Here is a 14394-nt window from a genome sequence, read left to right as displayed (position 1 = left end):
AGCTTCAGGAGAGCTGTTTGTCACAGCAATCTTACCAGAACTGCCTAGAAGGACTGTTTATATGGAAGCCGGTTGCTTTCTAAAATTTGAAACCCCTCATTCCTACATTGTGTGGTTTGACAAGTTGTACTAGGCACACAGGAATCTGATTGTAAGAAAAATGGTAGTTTGTAAATTAGAAAGAGATAAATGAACCAGGACATAAAGAAACGAAAAGAGACTTCCTAGAAAGGGGGGTGTTTCCTGGCATGTGTCTGACCAACCTGCCTTTATCTCTGTATACGATAAAACTGATGTCACTGTGGGACAGTCTCAGATTAGCACATCTGTGAGCTGATTAGATGCTTATTTTTGAGAAAAGGCAAAGTGTAAGCCTAAAATGAAACCATAGATTTGCATTTTTTATAAGCAGTGTAGAGTGAGAACAACAGCCAGCACTGGACTGGGAGGAGGAATTCCCGTCTTTGTGTCTTCGGGCTTTTTACTTGCATAAATACTGATTCTGCATCAGTTGTTGAAATTATTTTGCTGTTGGCCAAATAAGCCAGTCAGTGTATGATAATTCACAGCGAATTCTGTATATTCAAGCAAGTGAAGAATAAGATAATAGCTACAGAAGGAAAAATTACCCCATAAAAGTTTCAGAAGTGCCCCAGCGGCTTAGGAATCTTCTCGATATTTAAAAAAATGACGGTTTTTCTGCAACTAATCAGTGAAGTAAATAAGTCTTTCTGATAGATCTGTTTCTCTGATTTGATAAATTGCAAAACAGCAAAAGACTTCATTTGTGTAAAGGAAAGCTAAAAAGTTTGAGCAGACAGTGTTCTTTGGCAGCATCTTAGTAAATCAGTTAAAAAATACTGCACTTGGAATCCTGTGAAACATTCTACTGTGCATATAATTCAATTTTTGCAAATATTTTGCTCAGGAAGTAATGATTGGCTTTCTGATTTATTATGTTCCCTAAAGAACCTTCTTACTTTATGATTCCATTAGTTTTTAAAGCTAAGTATTGTTTCCCTGCAAGTTTCGAAACAAGACATCCATCTGTAGACAGGCTTCCATTGTAACAGGAAAACTGTTCCTGGAGATGCATGAGGTTTGAGCCCTTAGCTGTGATATCTTATGCTGGGAAAACCAGGCAAGTGATAAAAATGTTAATATACCTACACATTAAAGTATTCTGCAAAATTGTCTTATTTCAGATCACATACATTATCCAAGTTGCTTGGATAGCCTTTGTGTTCACCCTATGCTGTATGATTTCTCCACCTACCAGTTGTTACTTTGCTGGTTTGTTTTTTGGGTTGTTTTTTTTTTTTTTTTGGAAAAGCAAAGCAGTATTCTGGATTTTATATAAGGCCTTTTATGAATCATACTGCCACATTATGTAGTGATTTAGCCTTGATATCATAGCATCAGCTCTGCCATCCTTAAGGGGAGAGAATTAAAACACTTAACTCTTGTTGTCTGTGTTCCCAAGAACTAACAGAAGACAGTCCCTTTTAAAATCAACTTCGTCTGTACTCTTGCTTTTGATTTGCGTGTTCTGAAATTGCCTGTGCTTGCCACCACAGAACTGAACTCGGTCATGCTTTCTAAAGATTAGAATTTTGAAAAAGTTGGGATATTTTTCTTTGAACTTTGGCAACAGTCCTTACAGAGGAGCACTTGATTTGCAGCTTAGAAAATACTGTGGTAGGTTAACTTTGGCTGGGAGACAGTTGCCCACCAAGCACATACATAGACACATTCAGCTTCTAGAGTGTAATGGAATAATTTTGGCAACTTTCCTATCTGCAGTGAAAGCAAACTCATGTTCTGAGACACTGTCCAGTTTCCATGGTTTTGTTTACAAAGGATGGTTTAAATTATCAACAATGAGCACTGATAAGGAGTTTTTTTCAGCCTGTGTGTCAGCACCTCAGATCTCATTTCAGCAAACACAAATAAGCTACCTTTTTTAATGCAGCTATGCACTCTGGTGTCTGTGAAAAAGATAACTGTTCAGAAGCGTTACAGGTGTTAACATCCTTGTCTGCTTTTTTCACAGCCTAAAGCGCACCAGTTTGTAGTGAAATCATTTAACACACCAACAAAATGCAATCAATGCACATCTCTGATGGTCGGTTTAATTCGACAGGGCTGTACTTGTGAAGGTAAGCACTTGTGAAAGCAGGAGGTGTGAACTGAAGTTCTTACAAATGCAAATTGCACAGTACATGTTGTAGTGTGATAATGCCTGAGTCTTCTATTTTGAACAGCAGAATATATTGTCATGCTTCAGTCTTTTACCAGTAGAAGCCAAACACTTCAAATGTCTTTTGTAACAGATTACCTGGTTATCTGGGGACATACTCCAGTTGGTGGTGGAAGAGCTTAGCTCAGTTTACTTAAAATAGCAATAAGAGGCCACAGTCAGCAGTCAGGTATGCTGCCAGCAGTTTTGCTCTCTGGTTCAGGGCAAAATGTAAGACAGTTTTGCTGTCAGTACCAATTTTGCTCCTTTCCAGGGCTACTTTATTCTAAGCTTGTATGTACACAGAAAGACATTCATCATTTAGAGGACCTTCCAGCTTTTTGTTTGCTAGTAGAGTTGGGCCTGGAGGAGATCACAGAGATTATCTCAGTATGAGCTTCTGATTAGGCTCTTTCTTACCTGGGTGAAACCAGACTGTATCCATACACCTCTGAAAATGAGAAAGTCAGAATTTAGAGCAGATGAACTTCAAAGCATGAACTGCTCCTGTGCGCAGACTTACGTTTCTGTCTCAGTGTAGCAAAGTACGGTGAAACTATTCAGCTGTTGGTCAAAAAAAAGAGAGGATTCCTTTCTAAATATCGTTACTGTCATAGCTTTTGCATTGCACAAGAAATAACCATCAAATCTTTTTGTTTCTTCTCTTCCTCACAAGTATGTGGATTCTCTTGCCACGTGACCTGTGCAGACAAGGCTCCTGCAGTATGTCCAATCCCTCCCGAACAGACTAAGGGACCTTTGGGAATAGATCCACAGAAAGGCATAGGAACAGCTTATGAAGGACATGTCCGAGTAAGTATCAGGTAGCTGCATTTGAGGCACTTATATTAAATTTTTTGTTTTCCAGAGCTGGAATTAAACTCTTAATTGGAGCATCAGGGGGGATGGATTTAATTATACCTTAAGGTAACAGTTTGCAAACCAAGACCTACATTTTTACAAAGCAACTGTTAGCATTTTCAACAGTAATTATCTCCCCGTTTTTGTTAGCCATTGTGCTTTGAGTTGGTCTTCAATAATCCATCTCTAAAGATCAGATCATCTTCCAGGACCTATGAGTTTTTGAGTCTTTCTGTTGATGCTATTACTGTCTAGCATCATTGGTGTGGGTTCTTGTACATGAATACTAAAAAAAACTACTCTACATGGTCAACAGGAATATGGCCAAAACTAATTAAAAATGAGCTTCTTTCTCTGTATTTGTTAATATCGCTTTGAATGAGCTTGTGAAATAAGAAGGAAGGATCTGTGGTGCTATGAATTTTTTTAAATAATACATTGTGATGTCTGTGTGGCTGTGTGTGATGCTCTTACTGCACCTGTGCTATTACTTACGTTGCTTAACATTGTTACTGAATAAAAGCTTGTCAGCCTAGATGAGAGAATTGATTTTTGTACTGTATCTTGGATTTTTGATTGCATGCAAACTTAGAGAGTTGATCAGAATTTATTTTGCCAAAGGTACCAAAACCAGCTGGAGTAAAGAAAGGTTGGCAGAGAGCGCTGGCAGTGATCTGTGATTTTAAACTCTTCCTATACGATGTAGCAGAAGGAAAAGCATCCCAGCCCAGCGTGGTAGTGAGTCAGGTCATAGACATGAGGTAAGCTGTTTGGTGCTGAGTGGAAGCTTCTCGGAAGTACTGGGAGGGGTTTTTTTCTGCTTTTTGTGAAATCGGTAAGCAAGCTCCAGAGCTTTTATGAAAAACTGTAATCTATGTTGAGAGCCACTTTTTGATTCAGAAGGGCTAGTTTGTTCCCACTGTCTTCAGTATTACTGAAATACTACCAACTTCACTGAAGGTTGAGAACATTTAACACAGCAAGCAGGTAAAGTTTATCTCTGAACTAGGTTAGTTTATGCAGGAGGTCTCAAAAAGCTGTAGCATGTAACTTACAGCTTCTAGTGAGCTCGGATTTTAATTGAAGAGTTAGAGAGGTGTTCTTGGTCTAGGGCTATTTTTAATGTTTGATTATTTTTATTTTTTTAAAAAGGTTTTAATTTGAACAGACAAAACCCACATACTCAGAATAGATTTATCTCCATCAACATTTACCAGGAATTAATCATGCAGCATTGCGTTTGTGAGTTTCATCTGCAGATAAAGAGGAAAGGGTCATTTTAAGAATTAGATCTCGTTACTGTCTTGTTGTGTCCTGTCCTTCACAAAGCAAGGCTATTGGTACAACGGAAATATAAATAAAAACCAAACATATAAATTTCACTCTTTAACTCTTTTTCAATTATGTTTGTGGTCTCCATAAGGGATGAAGAATTCTCAGTGAGTTCTGTCTTGGCCTCAGATGTCATCCACGCAAATCGAAAAGATATCCCCTGTATCTTTAGGGTAAGTATTATGTCTTGAACCCAGTAACCCAGAAGTACAGGGTTTCAGAGTGTGGTGTACGGTGTGCACTCACTGACAGCTTGCTAGTATTTTATTTCCTTTGCAAGTTCTGGCCGTGTGGTATCCATGGCAGCAGCAGCAATGCATAAGGATCTGTACGTATGTTGTTTTTGTGGTAAAAATAGCACTAGTACATTTAAATAAGCTCCCATCTCCCCTTTACGTGGCTTTTATTTTTTTAACCTTCACAGTAAGATGTACTTTTCTCAATCTCCTGTTAGTCATTTGGAATTCTTCTTTTCTTTGTGATCTTCTACATTTTCATTTCCTACAGTCACCTTCTGCTTCTCAATTTAACTTGTTGTGGTATTCCTGAAGCCTTTATTTTATATACTTCTATATATATTTTTATATATATATATTTATATTTATATTTATATATATATATATATATGGTCTCTGAAAACTTCCATTCATCAGGTAGTCAGTATAGATACCTAGTGTAAAATGCTCATCAAAATTTACTTCTGTTATCTGGTATCAGGATTTTGCCATCATTGGCTTTTTCTAATACTCTTCTTACTTTTACTAGATATTCTATTTAACCTTTGACCTCAATGAAATAACTTTGGTGTCTTATTAACTCCCCTGTCATTTTTTTACTATACCGTTGTGTTTCACTCCTTGTTTTTACAGCTTTCAGACTGTTTCATCACTCTGCATGCTGAGAGGAGATAAACTTACAAAAGGGGCATTCATATTTGTCTATAGTAGCTGTACCAAATAGGTGAAAAGGACCATAGATCATTCTTCCAAAAAGACCATTCCTATTGCATTAAATTATTAACAAATTAAATAAATGAATAAACAAACAAACAAAACTTATTGGTCTTTAAAAAAAATACAGAATACTTTGTAAGAATGCTTTTCATTATACAATTGCAGTGAGAAACAATTGATTACCTTATTTAGGGCAGACATTTCCAAATGATAGAATAAATACAAATGTATTTGACATAAACCTAAAGTTTTCTCTGTTCTTTGCTGGAGTTATTCGCATCTACAGGTTTTTCTGCTGTGGGTCCTTCATTGAGGTGGAGTGTTTTCTATTAACTAGGGCTAAATTTTTGCATTCTAAATTCAGGCAGCTAGTTAAAAGGACACTTTATAGGCATCTGATACTCTTGTAATAATCATAATGATTAATTTTGTTACTGTTTATGACTTAAAATGCACATTTTAAAATTTTCCAGGTTACAGCTTCCCAGCTCTCTGCATCCAGTAATAAGTGTTCAATCCTGATTCTAGCAGACGGTGAGAATGAAAAAAGCAAGTGGGTAGGAGTGCTGAATGAATTGCATAGGATCTTGAAGAAGAACAAACTCAAAGACCGCTCAGTCTATGTTCCCAAAGAAGCTTATGACAGCACCTTACCCCTCATCAAAACAACACAGTCAGCAGCAATCATAGGTATGAAGTGAGTAAGAAGAAAGCTCTAAGAAAAAGGGGTATGCCAAAGACATACTTTTTTTGCCAAAAAAATTATTAAATGGCATAATCTACTGAATAGAGAGTAATAGGTAGTTTTTATCCCATATGGAAATGTGCATGAGTTTGAGAAGTGCAATTCACTACCCAGTACTTCCATCAGATCTTTCAGAATATTCCCCCTATTCATACATATTCATAATTATGAATAATTTTGACTGAGAATTGGATATTAGTCTTTTATTATTCAGTAAACTTAATTCCTTAACTGGGCAAAATTAGCATTAATAGAGTAGATCACTGACTTTACAAAAACTGCTTGTGGGACCAGATAGAAGACAAAATCAGAGAATGAATTTAGTAATTTTAAATGCTATTGCTCAAAATATGGTAAACTCTTATTTAAATTATTTAAATGTGATGTTACAGTTATTTTGAAGTTGGTAGTACACTTAAGTGCTCTGAATGGGTTGTTAAAGATTATGTTTCTTGCTTCTACTATCAGGAGAAATGGGAAACTACTTGTTTTCAAAAATTTGAAAGATTGGGAGGTTACCAATGTTTGTGGTTACATGAATGTGTTTGGTTTGGCTTTATATTTGTTTATTTCAAGATAATAAAAACCTGTCTGTCTTAATCAGAATTATCACTGTTGTTGAAGAAGTATTTCCAAAGAAAAATAAACTTTTTTTTTTTTTCCTCTTAATATCATAGACCATGAAAGAATAGCTCTGGGGAATGAAGAAGGGTTATTTGTTGTGCATGTCACCAAAGATGGTAAGAGATTAGGAACTGGTAATGATTCCCCTAATATTAAATAATCAGAAAATGACTGTGTAACCTTTTTTTCTCTTTCAATATCCTCTGGTTTAATTTTTCTCAATTTAATATGTTATCAGCTGGACTGGACAACCCCATAAGAGAGCCGATAATCAAGGTGTTCTGTGTGCTTTTTGTTTTGGGTATCCTTTCCAGTAACAATGATCCAGCATCTGGAATGCATTTGAAGATTTTCTTCCCTTGTTTGAAGCGGGTTCAATACTGAATTCAGACCAGGTTGCTCAGGACTTTGTCCAGTCAGGTCTTGAAAATCCCCAAGGACAGAGGTTCTACAGGCTCTCTGGGCTGCCTGTTGCAAGTTATTCTGACAATGAAACATTTCCTTTGTATATCCAGTAGGAACCTCCCTCATTTCAGTTTGTGAATGTTGTCTCCTCTTCTGCTGTGCGCCTCAGTAAGGAGCCTGGCTTGATCCTTTCTGTAACCTCCTTCTTGGTATCAGAAATGAAAACTTAGGTTCAGTATTGTAAAGACATGCAATGACAGATGCCCAAGCTAATTCAACAAGCTACATGTTTAATTGTATGTTTCAGCTTTTTCAGGGTTTTTGTTTATTCAGTAGTTTTATAGCTATAAACTGTTTTTTAAGTGAGTACTGAAATAATAACATATCAAATCCACTCCTCTCTTTTTCCAATGAGGAAACACCAAAGGTCTGTCCAGCATTGCCACATCTGGTATTATATTAAAATGCAAGTTTTGATTCTGTACTTTTTAATACTGCAGGGAAGCAATCAAGGGGGTTTCTTGGGTTTCCTTCATAGTTTATCTTTACAAATACATACTTTATAATCAGTTCACGCTGAAATATTATTTACTTGGATTTGGGGTTGTTGTTTGTTTGTTTTTTAGAGATCATCCGTGTTGGTGACAATAAGAAGGTTCATCAGATTGAGCTTATCCCAAATGAACAGCTCATTGCCGTAATCTCAGGACGAAACCGTCATGTGCGGCTTTTCCCTGTGGCTGCCCTGGATGGAAGGGAGACTGAGTTTTATAAGCTGGCAGAGACAAAAGGCTGTCAGTCAATAGTTTCTGGACATGTGCGCCACGGAGCTCTTACCTGCCTGTGTGTAGCCATGAAAAGGCAGGTCCTCTGTTACGAACTAAATCAGAGTAAGACACGTCACAAAAAGATCAAGGAGATCCAAGTCCAGGGGAATGTCCAATGGATGTCGATCTTCAGTGACCGTCTTTGTGTGGGCTACCAGTCAGGTTTCTTAAAATATCCCCTTCACGGAGAAGGCAGCCCATACAGTCTGCTCCATCCAGATGACCACACACTATCATTTATCTCACAGCAGCCAACTGATGCCATCTGTGCAGTCGAAATCTCAAATAAAGAATACCTGCTGTGTTTTAGCAGCGTAGGGGTTTACGTTGACTGCCAGGGCCGAAGATCTAGACAACAAGAACTGATGTGGCCCGCAACTCCATCTTCTTGCTGTAAGTTGCTCTGTGTGTCAGTGTACTTGCGCTGTTATGCATTGAAGCGATCACTGCTTGTATTAACATCCACAGGAAGTGAAGGTCAAGGATAAATTACCTGAGAGGTAATTAATGCTTTGTGCATCTGTCAGAATTTTTAATCTAGTCCGAGGGTTTAATCCGGATCTCGTTTATGCTAGTTTTGACAACTCTCTCACTGACTTTTACTGCTGTAACACAAAGAGAAATCAAGGGTCAGGATTTCTACCTGACATCCGATTTCTAAATGTATGGCCTGATCTCTCAAACAGCCAAAAGCCTCACATCCTACCAAGGTTAATGGGATCTTTATGCATTCACTACCTCTGATACTGGACTGTTGTTTTTTAAAGTCTTAAAACTTGACTGCACTTTGGCTCGATGTTGTGATTCAAGCTTTCCTGATGTTCAGTCACAATCAGGATCTGGTAGTTTGACTTGTTTTTCTGTAACGGAGTGTATTCCTACTTAGTGTTTGCTTTTTTCTTTTCTTATTCCTTCGTTCTCTCTTCCTCAGCCATTCTTGTTGACACTCTTCTTATTCATCTCTTCTTTTTCACTTTTTCAAAAATCAGTTAAGTTTTTTTCCCCCCTCTGTCTCCTTCCCTTCCAAAGTACCACGTAACAGCAGGCAATATAGAAAATATATTTTGTAACCTTAAAGAAAGAATACTGTAATTTTTCAAGATCCCAGTTTCCAGCAAGAACTGTTGACTATTTATTGCACATTCTCTCAAAGCTGGGGCTTTATCTTTTGACAGTTGGAGGAAAACAGAAACTGCAGTGCCTCTCTTCTTTTTAATGTCCTTCTGAATGCAGATAAAGATTAGCCAAATTTGTCCTCAGAGTCAGCTTTAGGCTGATTTTTTAGAATAGTTTGCCGCCTTGCTTACTGTGGCAGCAGTACAGTCCCAGTGCAGAGGAAAGGAATGTTTCACCTTGTTTGAGTGAAGCCCCCTCTGAATGTGGAAGGAGCAACTTTTACAGGCTGTGTCCCTTCTGGTTTTCAGGAGTGTGACTATTATAATGGACTCAGAGAATGAATGAATCAAAATAAGATTTTGTGAGAGATTGAAAAACAGGTGTTTTCACATGTAGCTATCTATACTAGTGATTGACATTTGTGAAAGTTTTTGGATTGCCTTAAATGAAGTGACCTGATGTTATTCCAATTCAGAATGGGGGTATATTTTATAGCAAAAAACCACCGTTACATTTAAACACAAGTTGGATGCTCTTGTTAGTCTTTGGCAGACCATGGTAGTCTTGTTGCCAACATGGAAATACTGAACTCTCCTTTAGAAGTGATCCCAGTGGAACAAATTTCATCCTGGGGAAATGTGCCAGATAAGTAGCGCAAGAATTCTCTTTACAATCCAGAAAATAAGAGAAAAGAATTAAAGCTAGAAGGAAACATGAAGATTTTTATGACTATGTCATGGTTCTTAGTTCCAGCTGGTGTTGCATTTAGTACATAGTCCAAAGACGTAAGAGCTCAGTTCATTCAAATGACAGTTATTAAACAACAACAACATATAGGCTTAAATAACAACAATAAAATAGTTTTCCTACCACATCATTTACAAAATACAAGCTCTTAAAAATAGGGCTTTTAGAAGAAAAAAACTTCGAACCACATCAGTGTTTGGCAGAGTAAACTGTAATCCCTTGTAGTTCAAAAAGTAGTTTGGTTCTGCAAAGTTAAAAGAAAAGTCATGGAGGTTTTAAGTCTTTGGTGGTACTGGTTTGCTTTTAGAATAAATGTCTAAGTCATTTCTGAGTTAAGACACATTTTCCAAAGGTTGTTGTTGAATTGAACCCTTTGGTCTGGGTTTTTTTGTTGTGGGGTTTTTTTTTGTTTTGTTTTGTTTTTAAATAAACGTGGTTAAACCATAAGAAGTTTTATGTTTTGAGCCCTGTCTAAAAGCACCTGACACTACACCTGATCATTCCCTCTCAGGTTACAATGCACCATACCTCTCTGTGTACAGTGAAAACGCAATTGATATCTTCGACGTGAACTCCATGGAGTGGATACAGACTGTTCCTCTGAAAAAGGTAACTTGCTGTTTCAGTATCAGATACATGTCTAGACTCAATATTGCTTTGCTACAGTCATACCGTTTTTTTCTGGACATCCAAAGGCATCATTAAAACTGCTTGTTTAGACATACTTGAACTAAAAGAAGAGCTAAGAATTGGCAAAGAATGCAAAGAAACTACTGCTTTTTGTTCGAAATACGAGATACAAAATGTGTTCTGTGTGTGGTTTCACTGTTTTAGATGAATGGTCAGTCTGGTGCGTATGAGTATGTTAGACACTGATATTATTGTAGAGAGCAGTTTCTTGATATTAATTGCATATGGCTTCATTGGGACTGATTGCATCTACGTTATTGCTAGAAGATGCTGGATTGTTAAGATAATTAAACAGGCCTTCAAAAATCTGTCTTCTGCTGCTTGAGAACATTGTAGACAGGGTTAGAACATTTTGATTCAACCAGTACAAATATTAAAACCTTGGATGATGTGGGGTTTAGATCACTTCTCAAAAAGAGGAAGTTTTTGAGATTTGCCCACGTGGTCTTGTGTTAAGTCACTCAGTCTCTCTGCATATCAGTTTCCCACGTGTCAGCTGCGGACCAGGATATTAGAGCAATGCTGTAAGGATAAATAACACAAAGATCAAGGTGCTCCACTATTAACCATCTTAAGAAGAGAAGAAGAATCTGACCTTTTAGAGGAAATCTTCTCTACTCTTTCTGATGTTCAAACTTTGAGTTATTAAGCAGTTGGAGCGTTTTTTTTCCCTAGACAGCAGAATGTGATTTAGTACTTTGATATTTGGCTCAAAACTGCCTATTTAATGAATGAAACTACTTTAAACAAACAAGAACTGCTACATCTAGGAAGCTTTAAAATGGCAAATTATTATGAAGAGTTTGTTTCTAACACAATTTGCGCACTTGGGAAAGTGGAACGCTTCTCTCATTTTGAAGTTGGAAATCACAAATACCAGTAGGTTTTAGCAATCTGTATGTACTCTTACCAAGTTGCAAAGCGTAATTGTGACATGGTACTCGTGAAAATTAAAAGCACAGCTTATTGCTTTGTGCATCTAATAGACAAAATTGAATTGTTATATGAACTAGACTTCTAACAGAACTATTTATTTAAATGCTGGGACGGATGGTGTTAAGCCTATGTCTTTAAGTGGAATTTTAGGCAATTCCCTCTGTACTCATTCTCCAAACAGAAGTTTTAAATCTGAAATTGTTTTTCACTGTGTTTTGTGGCTTTAATGACTCAGTTGGTGTTCTTGAAAGCAGGCATGTGTTACTGGAGATAGGAGACAGTGCAGGCTGGAGGGAGCAGTTCTGTAGAGCAGGTTTTGCTCTGGCCGGTTATGCTGTTCTGCTCCCTGGTTGGCTATAATATAACAGTGCTCCTTTTAGAGAGTTTATAATGCATCTTGAAACTTTCAGAATACGATATGTATATAAATGTGAGTTATTATTATTATTACAAGTACGGATTTTCCTTGTTTCAGGTACGACCCTTGAATACAGAAGGATCGCTAAACCTTTTAGGCCTGGAGACAGTTAGATTAATATATTTCAAAAACAAAATGGCAGGTACGTAAAGAGAAGCCAGCTTTCATCTTGCAATTATTTTTTTTTTTTTTTCAGAAAGTGCTTTTTTTCTTTGGCCCCGATCTTTGCATTGTAGAAAGGGATTTCTCAAATGGATGTGAAAGCAAAAGCTTACAGATTCCACAGTGATGGCAACAATGTCTGCTAGGCTGCTACTCTGAATGTTTTTTCCCCTTTTGAATATTCAGTGAGGATTTGAATGAAGGCTGGAAATAGAAAATGGAACGACTAGGCACTCCCTGCAAATCTGGGATCACCTGCCAGAACGCTATCTAAGAATGCCTGCACAATTAAAGACTTTAATAGCAATCTTGGCAGTACTAGATAAAAATTAATATTACACTTAACCTAAACGGACCTTTCCCAAGGATTGGAAAGTAGTAATATGTATTCATAGCTCATTATTAGGGCCACATACGATTGTGTGCCAAAGTTTTAGCTTCAGAATTACAGTTTTGGTATGAGTCTCTTGGACCGTTTTTTTTCTAAGACCCTATTTCATAAGCACGCTCCTACATAATTTTGCTAACCTTTTGTTTAACCTCTTAGATGGAGAGGGGATGTGCTTTGTTTTAACAATCAAAAGCTATAATTTTCTTAACAACTATTCTGAAAATAGTGGAAGTAAACACTCCAGAAACAATACTGCTGTTGGCAGTGTTTCAGGGTTTATTTACATTGCTAGCAAAGTAGTACAAAAGGAATGACAGTGGTAGAGAGGAGCAATATGATGGAAGTATGTATAAAGAATTTTCAAGTCTAATAAAGATCGAACATTAAAAGTAGGGCAGAAGAGAAAAAAAAAACAAAAACGGAGAGCATAGAATCAGAAGTGGGTAAGGCTGATGCTTTGCTCCTTCCTGTACACTTCTTGCTGTCTTTTAGAAAAGGTTGCCAAACAGTAAACTATCCTCCAGGTGTATCTCTCTAAATGCCTGCAAGTTTTTTTCCTGAAGCTGCTTACCTAGTAGATCCCACAATTCATGAAATCTCCAGCTGATCTTAAGGAAAGAAGAGATTTAATTTCCATACAAAAACTGTTTTGGCAGTGAGCAGTAGATGTTGGGTATGTTCAAGCTTATTAAATGTAACTGTAGTCTCCACATATGTATAAAACAAGGCAGAGCAGTTGCAGCATTCATTCAAAGTAACGCTCCTATTGCGTTATTATCACTGCTATACAATTCACGTCTTTATTAAAGATGTCTTGGCCAGACATACACATGTGGAAGAAATCTTCCCTTTTCCCATGGTTGCACCAAAATACATCAGTGTTCAAACCAGTTCAGAAGGAGTAGTCTCTTTGGAGCTGGGAATGAATGAAAAAGAGTCTTGCATTGAGTTTCCAGACGATTGGCAGAACAAGACTGTTCTAGTGATTTTCAGTGAGAACTGCCCAAGAAAGCCTGAGATGGAGGACTGAGATGCTTTTCTGTCCACCTAAATGGTTGGTTTGGAAGAATTAATGGGTGGTATTTTGAGAACATAGTTGTGGCAGCTTGTGTGTGAAGAAGGGTTAAGTCTGTTGCTATATCACAGACTAGGTGGTGACCGAGAAAAGCCATAAACCAAGGAGCATTTGTTGAGTGTTGGTAGGAACTGGGTAGTGTCCAACACTAGCAAGAGCAAAGGGAGGAAATGTCTTTGAATTCAAATTCTATGAAGATCTAATGAATTAACCCACTGGATCATTATATTTCTATTGATTTTAGAGGGCGATGAACTGGTTGTTCCTGAGACATCAGATAACAGCCGGAAGCAAATGGTTCGAAACATCAACAACAAGCGCCGCTATTCATTCAGAGTACCAGAAGAGGAGAGGATGCAGCAGAGGAGGTCGGTATTCAACATGTACTTGTCTTCCGTACATGCCTGTAGGCCCTGAAGGACAGTGACTGATGCCAATGTAGTACTTCATTCGTTGCTTTCTGGAATGCCCATTCAGATGTTTCTGTCTCTTCACTACCGTGTTAATCCTCAATGTTTAATTTGTGTTAATACCAGTTTGGATATGGATATGCACTGGATACACAAGTATTCATTAGTTCAAATTAATTATGTGAAACAGCTGTAATTTGGAATGCATGTCTCCACATACTGTATATAGGTACATAGGTGTGCACATATACTGTATATATAAAAATCTGTAATAAACACTTTGCGAAAGAAGATTACATTGCTAACTATGCATATGGATTAATTACTTTCAGGCTCTGGTTCTGCTTTTCTTTCTGAAGGCAATTCTACTCTCAGCAGTATTCCAAGGCATCTGCTTTTTTGATTTATAGATTTAACTACATAAACATTCTATAAATCTCAGGAAACTCACCTCTTCAGAGGA

At 37.4% G+C, this 14394-nt stretch overlaps 1 protein-coding gene across 8 annotated transcripts in view; it reads left to right on the top strand.

The window, feature by feature from the left end:
* CDC42BPA (CDC42 binding protein kinase alpha) overlaps positions 1-14394 on the top strand; it is a 190790-nt gene that overhangs the window by 156885 nt on the left and 19511 nt on the right. For all 8 annotated transcript variants that reach the window (XM_055815949.1, XM_055815946.1, XM_055815945.1 and 5 more), the window contains 10 exons: positions 2054-2159; positions 2916-3052; positions 3722-3861; positions 4524-4605; positions 5859-6075; positions 6808-6870; positions 7786-8379; positions 10361-10458; positions 11951-12035; positions 13766-13889. In XM_055815949.1, coding sequence (XP_055671924.1) covers positions 2054-2159; positions 2916-3052; positions 3722-3861; positions 4524-4605; positions 5859-6075; positions 6808-6870; positions 7786-8379; positions 10361-10458; positions 11951-12035; positions 13766-13889 — 1646 coding nt within the window. The remainder of the gene's footprint in view (positions 1-2053; positions 2160-2915; positions 3053-3721; positions 3862-4523; positions 4606-5858; positions 6076-6807; positions 6871-7785; positions 8380-10360; positions 10459-11950; positions 12036-13765; positions 13890-14394) is intronic.

Source organism: Falco peregrinus, chromosome 11, assembly GCF_023634155.1.
Source record: "Falco peregrinus isolate bFalPer1 chromosome 11, bFalPer1.pri, whole genome shotgun sequence".
In the NCBI taxonomy this organism is placed as follows: Eukaryota; Metazoa; Chordata; class Aves; order Falconiformes; family Falconidae; genus Falco; species Falco peregrinus.
Note: the sequence above shows the minus strand (reverse complement) of the source record. Positions and strands in the feature narration are given on the sequence as shown.